This window comes from Babylonia areolata, chromosome 5 (assembly GCF_041734735.1).
Source record: "Babylonia areolata isolate BAREFJ2019XMU chromosome 5, ASM4173473v1, whole genome shotgun sequence".
Taxonomy (NCBI): Eukaryota; Metazoa; Mollusca; class Gastropoda; order Neogastropoda; family Buccinidae; genus Babylonia; species Babylonia areolata.
The window spans coordinates 4,569,062-4,586,305 of NC_134880.1; the positions used below are offsets into that span (position 1 = coordinate 4,569,062).

Sequence of the window (17,244 nt, forward strand, 5' to 3'; positions counted from 1 at the left end):
GGATGAATGATGAGCAGGAAAAGAAATTAAATTCTAATTTTGTTTTCTTTGTGACATGACAGTTGAATGATATCAGGTGTTATAAAAAAAATCTTCAACCAGAATTGTGTGTGTGTGTGTGAGTCTGCGCATGTGTGTGTGTGTTTTGATACTAGGTTGGATGCGTGCATGTTTTTCTGTGTGTGTGTGTCTGTGTATGTGAGCATTTTTTCCCAGTGGAACATTTGTAGTCTACATAAATGGCATAACGCGTAGAACATTCTGCATTTTTGTTTCAGTCGGACCGCCGACGAGTTGTCAAGGAGACTGCTGTCAAAGTGTTTCCCTTGCTGCTGTACAAGCTGGGACCCAACTTCCTGCATTTGATCCGGAAGTGTTTGCTGTATGTTTTCAGCAGTGTGACTGTTCTGTGCATAGTCTGATGTTAACTCAGTGAATCCTGCTTCCAAGCATTGATTTTTACATACCTACACCTGAGCACTGTTTGGGCGTCAAAATGTGTTTATTAAAATGGTTTCCACATTCCAGCATATGCATAGACTGTAAGCAAAAAGGAACCAACTTCTACAGTACCAGTATTTACATATATATGTAAAATGATCTTTTTTGCAATATTTTCAATGTTAAAACTTGATTTATGTGGACTGAGCGACATGTGGGTGAATTTTTCTTTTAAACATTGTTTTAATCGAAACTTAAAGTAAAAACTCCAACGAGGCAACCATGTTTTTGAGGCAACCATGTTTTTGTTCTGTAGTTTCTGTGTATTTTGTGTAGCATATTCAGGATTAAAAGGCTATGTCAGGCTTGAATAAAAGCTAATTTGTGTTCACACATTTCTTCTGCCATTGTAGCTGTGTGCACATGTCAAGTGATCAGTTTAAGGACAAGCCTAGAGCCTCATTTTTTGAGGAAGTGTTCCAGTGAACTTTTTATTGACCTGTGTGCTGGCTGAATCAGTAGCACTTGCAGCATTGGCTTGAAATTGTTTGCCTTGTGGATAGAGAGTTAACAGCTTTTTGTTGATTGTTTATTTATTTATTATTATTTTATTTTATTTTTTTTAATTTTTGTTTATTTATTTATTTTTTTTTTTTTTTGTACGCTTATAGTTGACTTCATCAAGTTTTTGCGCCTTATACATATTATTAATAGTAGTAGTTCTTTTTTTTATGTATTTACCTTTTTTTTTTCTTTTTTTTTTTCTCAAGGCCTGACTAAGCATGTTGGGTTACACTGCTGGTCAGGCATCTGCTTGGCAGATGTGGTGTAGCATATATGGATTTGTCTGAACGCAGTGACGCCTCCTTGAGCAACTAAACAACTCAACAACTTTGTTGATTGTTTATTTTGGGTTATTTTCATGCTTTAGGAACTGACAGGTATTCAGCACTAAAATGTTCCTGCTGTGATTGGCTGGGCCGTAAACAACCTGATTTCAGACTTGTTTTGTGCTGATACTTTGCTGTTTTAGATATGCTACAGCCCAGATATGGTTTGCATGGTTGTCTGGGTGGAAGGCCAAATGACTGACTGACTGAACCAGCACTTTGCCAAATTGTGTCCTCTACGGCCCAAACATTATAATTTTTTAAAAATATATAGTTTTTTGTGTGTTTCTGGCTCAAACACACTAAAACTTACCTTTAAAGTCTTTTGTCTTTCAGACCACTGGCACAAGACCCATCCTGTGACCTTCAGAACGTCATTGCCACGGTATTGGGGGACATGGTGTGTGTGGCGGCTCACACGGTTCATCTTGACAGGTGGGGCGGCCATGTGTTGCTTGCTTGTGTTCGGTTCTGTTGTGATTGGTAGTTCGTAGAAAAGATGCTTGCTACCACTGGCTTTCATAGATATCTATATGTTATATATATGTATGTATATAATATAAGAGAGAGAGGTAGAGAGTTGTACCTTGTTCCCTTATGTTAAACATCTGCAGCCAGATATTGGTGATGTTGGGTCTTGCATTCTAGGCTGCTTGGAAGGTGTGGTAAGTGGAAGAGGAAGGAGGTTACGTAGGGGAGGGAGGGGGTGGTGGTAGAGGGAACACATGCCTGCACATGTGTAAATGCATTCACTTGCACACAGTTGCAGGCATCACTTACATTGATTCATTCATATATTCATGCACACAGGTTTGCACACAAACACATATAGTAATGATGAATGATACTTACATTGCTCAAAGCCCTACCAAAAATAAATGAAAATGAAAACATGTACAACTCGGGCTTAAATGGAAAGTAAAACACAAGCACACACACAAAAAACAACAACAAAGAAATCCCTATCACTTAAACACCCCAGCAGAAATGTGCTCACAACGGAAAACTCTTGTTGTACATAACCATGTGGCACACTTAAGCTTTGCACATGCTGTCATTCACATCCGTGCACATGTCTGTGTGCAGTCGCACATACACTGTGTTCCATATTAGCACAACATTAACACTCATTCACATTCACACGCACTTGCACACATACATGATCTGGTGAAGATTAAGCCCATTCACTTGGACTACATGCACATGCACACATAATTATGATAGAGTTAAGATTGTTGAGCTAAGACTTGTGATGTACTGCCCCTTGTGAGACCGGGCCGAATTTCACACAGAGAGATCTGTTGTGACAAAGAATAATACAGTACAGAGCAATACAATACAATACAATACAATACAATACAATACAGTGTAGTGCAATTTAATACAACACAATACAGTGTAGTGCAATGTAATACAATACAATGCAATGCAAAGCAGTGCAAAACAGTACAGTGCAATACAACACAATATAGTGCAGTGTAATACAATACAATACAATATAGTGCAGTGCAATACAAACACAATATAGTGCAGTGTAATACAATACAATACAATCCAGTGCATAAGAGTACAATGCAATACAACACAATACAGTGTAGTGCATTGTAATACAATACAACACAATGCAAAGCAGTGCAAAGCAATGCAATTCAATAAAATACAACACAATACAATACAATACAGTACAATCAGTGTGCAGACACACAGAGCCCTCTCACTACAAATCAAAGCAACATGGTGTGTTTCAGAGGAGGACTGAGGGACAAGAGGTGCCCAGTGTCAGACCTGTGCTGGATTCACTGCTCCAGGTGTGGGGGGCAAGGTGAGGAGGACAGCCTGTGTGACCTGTAGCCATTTCACTGCTTACACAGTTTGCTTCACACACTCGCACATATGCAAGCGCACACACACACACACACACAATCACACACAGACACACACACACACACCACACACTCACTCACACACAAACACACACACACAACACACACACACACACACACACACACAAAACACACACACACTCACACACACACACACACACACACACACATAACGTGCACGCGCGCTCACTCACACAAACACACACACACACTCACACGCACACACACACGCACAGACGCGCGCGCACACACACACACACACACACACACACACGCACACACACACACACACGCACACACACACACACAGTTACACATCCCCCTCTCCGTTTCTTCAGCTCCCCTACTCCCCTACCTCTACACGTTTTTTGTTGTTGTTTTCTTCCATCTAATCACTTAGAGTGTAAACACAAAAATCTGAACTAGCTACTACATTTTGCTGCGTGGTTTGCTGAGAACACTTCCAGAAAAATTGATGAATCGAAGTGCAACTTAGACTGTGTTAGGAGTCAAAGTTTACAACTAGAATTGCTCTCATTGAAAAGGGGAAGCAGACATACAGGTTATTGTAAGATTCAAACAGTAACGATAAGGACAATGCCACATTGTGAATAGTTTCAGAAAAAGATTTGCACTATGTGATGAAAACAGCTTTTAACAACAACGTCTACAATATTGCAAAGAGTAAGCGGCAAGAAAGCTGTAAAAACAGTTGAAATAATTGTTGTGATTGGTCATGACTGATGCAGACACTGCTGAACAGGTTCCATGGTACACCTGAATGACCCTTCATGACTCCTCTCTCCCTGTTAACAGAAATGGTGTGTGGTTGTATGTATGAGTGACGGCATTTTGGGCATTTGGGCCAGAAAAGCACATTAGTGTATGTGTAAGTCAGGCATTTTCTTCTTTTTATTTTTGTTTTATCTTATTTCATTTTTTCTACACAGATATAGTGAAGCATGTACGGATCAGTCCACACACTTTGACTCCTTGAAAACCTGAAACTGAATCTTTGGACGTTTTAACCAACAGGAAGGATGGGAAATGGTGCAGCTGTCAGTATTGATAATTTGTTGCTGTGCAGAATATTTTATTGCTTTTTTTTTGGTTTGTTTTAAAATGAAAATATCACAAGGCTTGTTATTATGTTGCTATGTATCAAGGGACCATTGTATTATTGTTGTCACTCTGATTAAAGTTTTGACAAAGAGTTGTTTCTGTGTGATGTTTGTGGTCTGTTTTTAGACCACACTTGGTTTTTACTTGGCTTGGCTCTCTGCAGCAAGAATTGATGATTGATGGGGGCAATATAATGTTGGACTTACAGTCTGGAGGTCTGGAGTTCAACCCAGGGATTGGTGTCTTGGGGATTTGATGATTGATGGGGTCTTGAGTTCAACCCAGGGATTGGTGTCTTGGGGATTTGATGATTGATGGGGTCTTGAGTTCAACCCAGGGATTGGTGTCTTGGGGATTTGATGATTGATGGGGTCTTGAGTTCAATCCAGGGATTGGTGTCTTGGGGATTTGATGATTGATGGGGTCTTGAGTTCAACCCAGGGATTGGTGTCTGGGGGATTTGATGATTGATGGGGTCTTGAGTTCAACCCAGGGATTGGTGTCTTGGGGATTTGATGATTGATGGGGTCTGGAGTTCAACCCAGGGATTGGTGTCTTGGGGATTTGATGATTGATGGGGTCTTGAGTTCAACCCAGGGATTGGTGTCTTGGGGATTTGATGATTGATGGGGTCTTGAGTTCAACCCAGGGATTGGTGTCTTGGGGATTTGATGATTGATGGGGTCTTGAGTTCAACCCAGGGATTGGTGTCTGGGGGATTTGATGATTGATGGGGGCAATATAATGTTGGGCTTACAGTCTGGAGTTCAATCCAGGGATTGATGTGTAGGGGATTAAGGATGGGCATTTTTCTGGTCTCCTTGGTCAGCAGTGCAGACCTGTTTGTGCCCTAACCCCCCTCATGTGTAGACACATGTTAAAGAACAAATACACACTTTACAGATCCTGTAATCCAGGCCTGTGTTTGGGTTATGGAGTATGAACACTGCCTGCATTCACCCCCCCACCCCAGGACTCAGTAATACTGCCTAAATAGTGGGGTATAAATAAAACAGTCATACACATAAAAGCCCACACATGGATACTGTTGAACGTAGGGACTGCAGCCCAGAAAAAAGGAAGTAAAGAAAAATTGATTTTATCTACATTATTTTTCACATGAAAATGTTGAATACACAGCAGTGAGAAGTAAGGAACATTCTCTCCCCTGTTGGTCAGGTGTCAGCGAGCCGTCCAGACAGATTGACCCCAAAGTGTTCGCTCCCTTCCTGACTCTGCTATCTTCCCCTGACGCAGGTGTGCGCACAAGTGAGTATTCACTATGATGATATGGATATAATGCCTGTCCTCGGTCGAAGACCATCCTCTGAGTGCTTTACTAACAATGAATCATTTGCACAACAGGCTGCCTACCTGGGTAAAGCCAGCTTACAGCTGCCATTGGGTGCTCATCATTCATTTCCTGTGTGATTCAGTGTTTTAGTCACGCACGCATAGAACATTTTATGTGAACGACCATTCTCTTAGACTGGGATGGGCATAGGTTTTCTGATGTCCAGTTTATTTATTTTATTTATTTATTTATCTGTTTTATTTATTTATTTATTTTTTTTTAATTATATTATTATTATTTATTTATTTAGTTAGTTATTTACTTATATATTTATTTATTTTATTTATTTATTTTTTTGTACACCTATAGTTGACTTCATCACGTTTTTGCACCTTATACATATTATTATTAGTAGTAGTAGTTCTTTTTTTATGTATTTATCTATTATTTTTATTTTATTTTATTTTGTTTTATTTTATTTATTTATTTATTATTTTCTCAAGGCCTGACTAAGTGAGTTGGGTTACGCTGCTGGTCAGGCATCTGCTTGGCAGATGTGGTGTAGCGTATATGGATTTGTCCGAACGCAGTGACGCCTCCTTGAGCTACTGAAACTGAAACTGATGTCCAGTTACTGGTTTGTTATAACGAGAAAAATAGTGTTGGGGTGGGGAGGAAGATGGCAGAGAAGTTAAGATGTTATCTGCCATCACAGTGTGCCTGAAGGTCTGGGTTCGATTCCTGGGAAACTGATGCCCTTGACCGCTGTCGCTGGAGGATGCTGTGCTCTAGTGGCATAAAGACGTTTGAAAACAAGAGAACGCTGACCATTAAGGAGAAGCGTGAGCGAAGGAAGCAGGGCTCGACTTCTGGAGACGTTTTCCCTTGCAACACCTGTGGGAAGTGCTGCGCATCCAGAATCGGCCTCTTCTCCCACATGAGGACACACCCCGACAGATAAGCCTGCCTGCCTACTCATCCGTCGGACCGATGGGAGACTCCATCACAGTGCCCATGAGGGTCTGGGTTCGAATCTGGTCTTGCCCTTTCTTCCAACTTTGACTGGAAAATGGATTGGAGTGGCAGCCACATCCCTATGTGATTGCGGCCAGGCTGACCAGACCCCATCCCATATTCTCCAAGACTGCGTCTTGTATGAGAAGATGCGGCAGCAGTCCTGGCCTGGGGGTGCTGACCTCAACACCAAGCTCTGGGGGACGGCAGCCGATCTTCACCGGACGTCCGAGTTTGTGGCATCCCTCGGACTTCGACCCTGACTGCGTAGCTGTCGAACGCAAAGAAGAAGAAGAAGAAGACTGGAAAATAAAAACGAGTGTCCAGTCATTTGGATGACTTGGGTCCAAAGTGCAGCTTGCACATGGTGCATTGAAAAGGAGCCCATGGTAATGTGAAGCGTTGTCCTCTGGCAAAAAGTCTGTTGAAGAAAACCTCTTTGATAAGTGCACAAATATATATGCATGCACCCAAGGCCTTACCAAGCATGTTGGGTTATGCTGCTGGTCAGACATGTGGCAGGTGTTGTAGTGTTGATGGATTTGTCAGAAGGCAGTGACTTCTTGAGAAACTTCAACTAAAACTGTGATGAGAAATACAGTTGGAAGGGTTCTGCTTTTATTTTCCCAACTTATTGCTTTTATGAATGAACATAAGCAATAGAGCAGAGCTGGGTTGCATGAGAAGTGCTTTGTTTGCTTCGTGTAGACTGAAGGAAATTGATGCTAAACGAACTTAGTGCAACAAAGACTGCTCATGCAGCTGGAGGAAATTGATGCTAAACGAACTTAGTGCAACAAAGACTGCTCATGCAGATCTGTTTAGGCCGCATAGAAATCTGAGCATTTGTGTATAATTCCACAACTTGGTCAAACATTTCAGGGACATGGATTTCTGTGGATTTGAGAATGCGAAAATGACTTATATGCTTACTTGTTGGAAAGCTTCAATAAGTGAAGAAAAAAAAATTGATGCTAACATCAGATAAAGAGCAAAGATGCATCACTAATGTACTTGTGTCTCCCATAAGATTCTTTTCAACAGGATTCTAATGTGTGAGATGAAAGAGTATAAATGTTGCCATTCCATGCAATATGAAGCTAATTTTGATACAACAGGATTCTAATATGTGTGATGACTCAATGTGAAACAAAATTTAGTACAGCAGTATTCTAACATGTGTAATGAAATGTATTAACATTGTCATTTCAGACAAAGTGAAGCTAATTTTAGTACAACAGAATTCTCCTGCGTGTGATGAAATGTATGAACGTTGGCATTTCAGACAACGTGAAGCTAAGTTGAGTACGACAGGATTATAATGTGTGTGATGAATGTGTGTGTGATGGTCAGTCGTGTCTGACAGTGACCACCAGAACAGCAGAGGAGGCAACTGCTGCCCTGACTGTCTGGGCTAGATTTTGGTTATAGTGGGGTGTGTCTTTCCCAAGATGGCTTTGTGACAGTCGACGTTGGTATGGTTCCCAAAGGCCAACTAGCCCCCCCCCCGAGGCTGCAGCACTAAGAGCCAGCGCCGTCTTGCCTCTGAGTTTGAGAGTCGTAATCCTTCACAGTAGACGAAGCTGTAACTTGATAATCCTTGTTGCAGTTGAAAAACCATTGATCATACAGCTCTCACTTTTCTGCTGGCCCAGCTGTAAGCTTATGTCAGTCTCTGATAAAAGCTGAGCGTTGATCTCGTTGATGAAATATTATTATAAACATTGTCGTTTCAGACACAGTGAAACAGCTGAGACAAGTGTTCAGTCACATTCCTGTGCGGGCGAGCAACGCCACCACTGTGGGCATGGTGAACAACTGTATGCGTGCGGTGGAGGACGAGGATTTCCATGTCCGCATGCTCTTCACGTGAGGCTCTCGCTTTCCTGAAACTGTTTCCACCTGGTGATGTGTCTCACTGATGATTTAGTGTTATTGTCAGTGTTGTGTTGGCATCATGCAAAAAATGCAAATGCATGCCTGTAAATGCTTTTTACACACAGCTTTCAAATGCAGGAATATTCTCATTATGTTTTTTGAATGCGTGTGTATTTAGCCAACATACACGCACTCATACCCCTCTCCTCCCAAGAAAAGCAAACAGATAAGTACATATCTATGATCATAATATTTGTAGATGTGCACACATGTATGCTTGCATGTCTGTTGGTGTGTATGGGCATATTTACAAAAATATTCCTACCAATGGTATAATACTTTCTGAGTTTTTTTTAACTCATTTGCTGCCAGTAAGCTGTGAACAGGTCAGAATATTTATCCATCCAGACAGGCCTTGAGACTGGTGTTGCACCCACCCCACTGACACATACATCATCTGATGGTACATCACGTAACATATCTGTTTTTTCTGCAGGTCTTCCATGCACACACTTTTTATCTGTCTTACAGCCCCGAGGTCATCTCGGCTATCAGCAACAAAAGATACCTTGTCTTTCATTGTGTGTGGTTTGAATGGCACAAAAGAGAATAAACTGCACTTTGCACTATGCTGTCCTGTGTTGAACAATCTTAGAAACCAGCTACCTTGAAAATATAAGAGGTAACCCTCCCTGTTGAGAATGTGAATGTTTATGTTATCCACTAATGAAGATGTCAGTGGCCATGGCCTGCATTGAATAAAACATCTTGTGTCTGTGCCTGTGGTTTGACTGGCCAGGACCTGTGGTGTTTGGTCCCTCACGTTCAGCTGCCAAGGAACATGTGGCTCATGGGTTTCCCCACCAATCTGAAGTTGATTGCCCTGTAACACACACACACACACACACACATTGCCCAGGCTTCGAGAAAAGAGGGAGATTAAATCTTTACATGCTGACACTTTCCCAAGAGTTTAACCCTGCAATTATGATATCAGTTTTCAATCCATGTGCAAAGATAATGACATTAGTCAGGGCAGAAAAGTATAAGAAAAATGATTGTTCCTTAACTTACTATACACACATGCTTTGATTCACTTTTTGACAGTAGGTGGTGTACATGTGTGTTGGTTTGTACTTTTCAGCTGGTCTTTGTTAATCAAATTTGTGTTATTTCATGTGTGGTTCTCTTGTACAGCCTTGTTGCTTTTATATCTCTTGTGTTTAGATCATGACTTAGATCACATATCTCTTGTGTTTAGATCACGACTTAGATCATATATCTCTTGTGTTTAGATCTCTTCTGTTTAGACCACAATTTGGATCATATATCTCTTCTGTTTAGATCACAACTTGGATCATATATCTCTTGTGTTTAGATCACTACTTAGATCATATATCTCTAGTGTTTAGATCACTACTTAGATCATATATCTCTTGTGTTTAGATCACAGCTTAGATCATATATCACTTCTGTTTAGACCACAACTTAGATCATATATCACTTCTGTTTATATCACAGCTTAGATCATATATCACTTCTGTTTAGATCACTGCTTAGATCATATATCACTTCTGTTTAGATCACAGCTTAGATCGTATATCTCTTCTGTTTAGATCACAACTTGGATCATATATCTCTTGTGTTTAGATCACAGCTTAGATCATATATCACTTCTGTTTAGATCACAGCTTAGATCATATGTCTCTTGTGTTTAGATCACAACTTGGATCATATATCTCTTGTGTTTAGACCACAACTTAGATCATATATCTCTTCTGTTTAGACCACAACTTAGATCATATATCTCTTGTGTTTAGATCACAACTTGGATCATATATCTCTTCTGTTTAGATCACAGCTTAGATCATATATCTCTTCTGTTTACATCACAACTTAGATCATATATCTCTTCTGTTTAGATCACAGCTTAGATCATATTTCTCTTCTGTTTAGATCACAGCTTAGATCATATATATCTTCTGTTTAGATCACAGCTTCATATATGTTTTCTGTTTAGATCACAACTTAGATGATATATCTCTTCTGTTTAGATCACAACTTAGATCATATATCTCTTGTGTTTAGGTCACAATGTAGATCATATATCTCTTCTGTTTAGATCACAACGTAGATCATATATCTCTTTTTTTTTAGATCACAACTTAGATGATATATCTCTTCTGTTTAGATCACAACTTGGATCATTCATGGGTTTCATGTGATGCACCTCTTACTGCTTGTTGTTGCTTTATACCTTTCTTCTGGTCTGATTTTAATGTTGTGTGTAAATCTTTTATCTGCAGTTCTCATCCATGACTTTGTTGCTTTTATATATCTTTAACTTATATCATGTCAACATGTCTTACAGTACTAGGCTCATTTCGATTGCTTATAGTAATGTGTTTTGGAGCCTTCTGGTTGTTAGGGAAAAGCGCAATAATCTGGTTGTTAGGGAAAAGCGCAACATAAATAAAATGTGTTGTTATTATCATTATGTGTTCAGGCAAGAAGTGGGGTACCTGTTGAGTGAACAAGGGACGTCCCCCCACTCAGAGGACCTCATGTGCAGCACAGACCAGACCATCTTCGACAGGTGTAAAGCCGCCAGTGCGAAAGCCTCGGCGACCTCCGACCCCCAGCTGCATGAAACAGTGCTCATCACCATGGGGCAGCTTGCTAGGTGAGGGGGTGGGAGGGGCTTGGGGGGCGCGTGGATGGATGTTACCTGTGCGTGTGCATCTGTGGGTGTTAGCGTGGGTTTGCTGAGCATGGCCCGTTGTTCTTGTCTTATTCTGATCGTTTGTCTTCCACTTATCTCTCACGTTATTATGTTTTAATGTATTAACTTATTTATTAGTTTTGCTCAATTATTTTATTTCATTTGATGTCAGTATTTTACACAAACCTGGTGTGGGCTCTCAAGGCCCGTGCAGCTTGTTGGTTTTATGCGAAGGTCCACATTTGCTTTTTTTTGTGTGTGTGTGTGTGTGACCTGGTTGGAGACATAATTTGACAAAAAACAAGAACGCCAGAGAATAGACAGACAGACAGAAAATACCAAAAAAAAACCTTAGCCGTATGTAGAGCACAGGAACAGGGGTCATGATGGCTGCCAGAAAAAGAGGGCACTAGTCAGGGGGACAAACGGGAGGTTACCTACTTCCGGGAGGTTATCGGCCATAGCTACTTTCATTTTCTCCGCATAAGCGGATAGTAGTTTGCACAGGACAGGAATGTCAGACCCCTGACGGAGTCTGCACTAGTGGGTCACAGTAAGTATGTTCTTTAAACGTAATTTTAGATAGAAAATTTCCTTTTTTTTATTGTTCTCAGCAGATACAAGGATAATTATGGTGCAGTGAATATGGATCAGTCCGCACACCTTGACACTTCCTTTAAACTGAAACTGGATGTTGTTAACTTATTATTTACTCATCAATTTGTGCATATTTGTGCAGTATATATATATATATATATATATATATATATATATATATATCTACTATTTCTGTTTGTTACATACACATACACATATAGATATAGATAGATATAGATCTGTCTATATAGATATAGATATATATATACTATTTCTGTTGTGTGATGTATATATAGATATATATATATATATATATAGTTTTTTTTGTTTTTTGGGTTTTTTTTACCCGCAGGCTTTCAAGGCCTGAACATGCACTAGGTTCATGCATAGGTCAAGCATCTGCTTCCTTAAAAAAAAAAAAAAAAAAAAAATTAAGCGGATGTGGTACAGCATGTATGGATAAATCCACACACTTTGATGCCTCCTTGAGAGTGGGAGTGGGGTGTGCAGGCGAGCGGAGGGGGACCTGTTGCTGTGTACCCTCATCATGCTGCTGGAGAACAGACTGTCCTTCGCTCCCGTCGTGGCTCCCACCGCCTTTGATGAGGTGGGTACTGCTTCATCTGTCTTTCTGTTAACACTGCTGCTGTGTGGGTACTGCTTCATCTGTCTTTCTGTTAACACTGCTGCAGTGTGGGTACTGCTTCATCTGTCTTTCTGTTAACGCTGCTGCTGTGTGGGTACTGCTTCATCTGTCTTTCTGTTAACACTGCTGCAATGTGGGTACTGCTTCATCTGTCTTTCTGTTAACACTTCTGCTGTGTGGGTACTGCTTCATCTGTCCTGTCAACACCTCTGTTTACACTGCTGCAGTGTGGGTACTGCTTCATCTGTCTTTCCGTTAACACTGCTGCAGTGTGGGTACTGCTTCATCTGTCTTTCCGTTAACACTGCTGCAGTGTGGGTACTGCTTCATCTGTCTTTCTGTTAACACTGCTGCAATATGGGTACTGCTTCATCTGTCTAATGTGGGTACTGCTTCATCTGTCTTTCTGTTAACACTGCTGCTGTGTGGGTACTGCTTCATCTGTCTTTCTGTTAACACTGCTGCAGTGTGGGTACTGCTTCATCTGTCTTTCTGTTAACACTGCTGCAGTGTGGGTACTGCTTCATCTGTCTTTCTGTTAACACTGCTGCTGTGTGGGTACTGCTTCATCTGTCTTTCTGTTAACACTGCTGCAGTGTGGGTACTGCTTCATCTGTCTTTCTGTTAACACTGCTGCAATGTGGGTACTGCTTCATCTGTCTTTCTGTTAACACTGCTGCAATGTGGGTACTGCTTCATCTGTCTTTCTGTTAACACTGCTGCAGTGTGGGTACTGCTTCATCTGTCTTTCTGTTAACACTGCTGCAATGTGGGTACTGCTTCGTCTGTCTTTCTGTTAACACTGCTACGGTGTGGGTACTGCTTCATCTGTCTTTCTGTTAACACTGCTGCAGTGTGGGTACTGCTTCATCTGTCTTTCTGTTAACACTGCTGCAGTGTAGGTACTGCTTCATCTGTCTTTCTGTTAACACTGCTGCTGTGTGGGTACTGCTTCATCTGTCTAACGTGGGTACTGCTTCATCTGTCTTTCTGTTAACACTGCTGCAATGTGGGTACTGCTTCATCTGTCTTTCTGTTAACACTGCTTCTGTGTGGGTACTGCTTCATCTGTCTAATGTGGGTACTGCTTTATCTGTCTTTCTGTTAACACTGCTTCTGTGTGGGTACTGCTTCATCTGTCTTTCTGTTAACACTGCTGCAGTGTGGGTACTGCTTCATCTGTCTTTCTGTTAACACTGCTGCAATGCGGGTACTGCTTCATCTGTCGTTCTGCTAACACTGCTGCAGTGTGAGTACTGCTTCATCTGTCTTTCTGTTAACACTGCTGCAATGTTGGTACTGCTTCATCTGTCTTTCCGTTAACACCACTGTTAACACTACTGCAATGTGGGTACTGCTTCATCTGTCTTTCCGTTAACACCACTGTTAACACTGCTGCAATGTGGGTACTGCTTCATCTGTCTTTCTGTTAACACCACTGTTAACACTGCTGCAGTGTGGGTACTGCTTCATCTGTCTTTCTGTTAACACCACTGTTAACACTGCTGCAATGTGGGTACTGCTTCATCTGTCTATTGTGGGTATTGCTTCATCTGTCTTTCTGTTAACACCTGTGTTAACACTGCTGCAATGTGGGTACTGCTTCATCTGTCGTGTCAACATCTCTGTTAACACTGCTGCAGTGTGGGTACTGCTTCATCTATCTTTCTGTCAACACCTCTGTCAACACTGCTGCAATGTGGGTACTGCTTCATCTGTCTTTCTGTCAACACCTCTGTTAACACTGCTGCAATGTGGATACTGCTTCACCTGTCCTGTCAACACCTGTTAACACTGCTGCAATGTGGGTACTGCTTCATCTGTCCTGTCAACACCTCTGTTAACACTGCTGCAATGTGGGTACTGCTTCATCTGTCCTGTCAACATCTCTGTTAACACTGCTGCAATGTGGGTACTGCTTCATCTGTCTTTCTGTCAACACCTCTGTCAACACTGCTGCAATGTGGGTACTGCTTCATCTGTCTTTTTGTCAACACCTCTGTTAACACTGCTGCAATGTGGATACTGCTTCATCTGTCCTGTCAACACCTGTTAACACTGCTGCAATGTGGGTACTGCTTCATCTGTCTTTCTGTTAACACTGCTGCAATGTGGGTACTGCTTCATCTGTCTTTCTGTTAACACTGCTGCAGTGTGGGTACTGCTTCATCTGTCTTTCCGTTAACACCTCTGTTAACACTGCTGCAATGTGGGTACTGCTTCATCTGTCCTGTCAACACCTCTGTTAAAACTGCTGCAGTGTGGGTACTGCTTCATCTGTCCTGTCAACACATCTGTTAACACTGCTGCAATGTGGGTACTGCTTCATCTGTCCTGTCAACACCTCTGTTAACACTGCTGCAGTGCAGTTTCACCCTGTCTTTGACCACCTGTAAACAGGTACTGGAAGGATTGCCATCTTGACATGGAAGAAGAGCTTGATGTTTCAGAGACACCCAAAGCTAAGCCAGTGGGAACTTATGCCCCTGGTAGGGCCACCCAAGCCAGACCGGGCCAAAGGGTAGAGGCCAAACAAAGTGTGATCCACTGGTCTTTCAGGTTAGGGGTTGGGCACACGGCTAACAACCCAGTCCCGTATAAAAGCTTTTGTTACAGAAACAGCAACAGGAGAAACTAACACTACTGTGTGTGACGAGCGTCCAGAGTCATCAGAAGATACTGGAATGAATGACAGTGGTCAAAGCCAAAAGAAGCCACAGACAGGACATGGAAATTCTGAATGCCAAACGCAGTACCAAGATAGGATTCATGAACATGCGAACCATGTATGGAGCAGGAAAGCTGGCCCAAGTTACATCAGAGACTGCAGTCACTGTGGACCAGTCCTACAACAGCTGAGTGCACTGTCGAAGCTGTACTTTATACACAAAATACCCCCGAAACGAGTATGGCTGCCTACATGGCGGTGTAAAAACGGTCATACACGTAAAAGCCCACTTGTGTACATACGAGTGAATGTGGGAGTTGCAGCCCACGAACGAAGAAGAAGATACACAAACTGCACATATCATCATCAGAAACATGCTCAGTCCAACACTGGCAAACGACATAGAGGCGAAAGTTAACAAGCTAAAAGCACGGAGTAAGAGTACAACTGATTAAGAAAGCGAAATTGAACATGCTCATTGCAGTACTGAAATATCTGTGTTTCGACCAGTGGAAGCAAACGGGTGTCTTGTATTAATTTATATTCAGGGTACAAAGCGTTAACTTACTCAGTACTGCCAGTTTTCTCCCTTCGCTGTTCACCACAGGCTGCCCGTGTGTAAGGCGGTCAGATGTGTCAAGTTTCCAGGCTGGACACCACTTATCCAGGGTTGGAAGATGGTCTTGAAATCTTTCCAGACATTTTAGCAGTGTTGATAAAGCAGGATTGTAAGAATTGGTCTCTGTTCCAGTTATTTGGCCCTAGAAATACAGCCTGCAGCCGCCCAGTCAGAATTACTTTTTATCTTACGATTACTTCCCTGTGACGTATGGTGTGTTTCTGTCCTTCACGGATTCAGCATTAAAATCAAAAGCACAATTTATGTCTACCTTCAAAGTACACGTTGTGATGTACATGATGACTGTGAACTAAGTCACACTGAAGAATGTGTTTAGAGAATCATACTGCAAGCTAAATCATCACCTTTCAGTTATAACACACACACACACACACACACACACACACACACACACACACACACACACACAGATACAAGTACACACACACACATCTACACAGACAATTGCACACACACACACACACACACACACACACACACACACACACACACACACACACACATATATGCACATGCATGGGTGCTCATACCCACATTGGGTACACACTCACACTTTTATGCTTAGGCACATGCACCACATAATGGACAGATATGATGGTAAGGTCTTTACAAAATCCATACCACCTGTGTTTCAACAGATATGATGGTAAGGTCGTTATAAAATCAAAATCACCTGTGTTTCAACAGATATGATGGTAAGGTCGTTATAAAATCAAAACCACCTGTGTTTCAACAGATATGATGGTAAAGTCATTATAAAATCAAAACCACCTGTGTTTCAACAGATATGATGGTAAAGTCATTATAAAATCAAAATCACCTGTGTTTCAACAGATACGATGGTAAAGTCGTTATAAAATCAAAATCACCTGTGTTTCAACAGATATGATGGTAAGGTCATTATAAAATCAAAACCACCTGTGTTTCAACAGATATGATGGTAAAGTCATTATAAAATCAAAACCACCTGTGTTTCAACAGATATGATGGTAAAGTCATTATAAAATCAAAACCACCTGTGTTTCAACAGATATGATGGTAAAGTCATTATAAAATCAAAATCACCTGTGTTTCAACAGATATGATGGTAAAGTCATTATAAAATCAAAACCACCTGTGTTTCACCAGATATGATGGTAAAGTCATTATAAAATCAAAACCACCTGTGTTTCAACAGATATGATGGTAAAGTCATTATAAAATCAAAACCACCTGTGTTTCAACAGATACGATGGTAAAGTCGTTATAAAATCCATATTACCTGTGTTTCAGTTGCAAGGGATCGCTGCACACAAGGGTATCACCCCCCAGAAACTCTTCAGCAGGTTCAAACCTGCTCTCTGTAAGGTGAGATGGGTCAGCTGTGTGTGTGTGGGGGGGGGGGGGGGTCTTTTTCACGTACTCTTTGAATTAATTAATGAATTATTTTATTTATTATTATTTTTGTTA

General features: G+C 41.3%; 1 protein-coding gene across 2 annotated transcripts in view; it reads left to right on the forward strand.

Moving 5' to 3' along the window:
• The window catches only part of LOC143281882 (serine/threonine-protein kinase ATR-like), a 153,259-nt gene that overhangs the window by 34,182 nt on the left and 101,833 nt on the right, over positions 1-17,244 (forward strand). For both annotated transcript variants that reach the window (XM_076587156.1, XM_076587157.1), the window contains exons 18-25: positions 279-382; positions 1,668-1,766; positions 3,080-3,153; positions 5,516-5,605; positions 8,381-8,513; positions 11,029-11,205; positions 12,352-12,448; positions 17,068-17,142. In XM_076587156.1, coding sequence (XP_076443271.1) covers positions 279-382; positions 1,668-1,766; positions 3,080-3,153; positions 5,516-5,605; positions 8,381-8,513; positions 11,029-11,205; positions 12,352-12,448; positions 17,068-17,142 — 849 coding nt within the window. The remainder of the gene's footprint in view (positions 1-278; positions 383-1,667; positions 1,767-3,079; positions 3,154-5,515; positions 5,606-8,380; positions 8,514-11,028; positions 11,206-12,351; positions 12,449-17,067; positions 17,143-17,244) is intronic.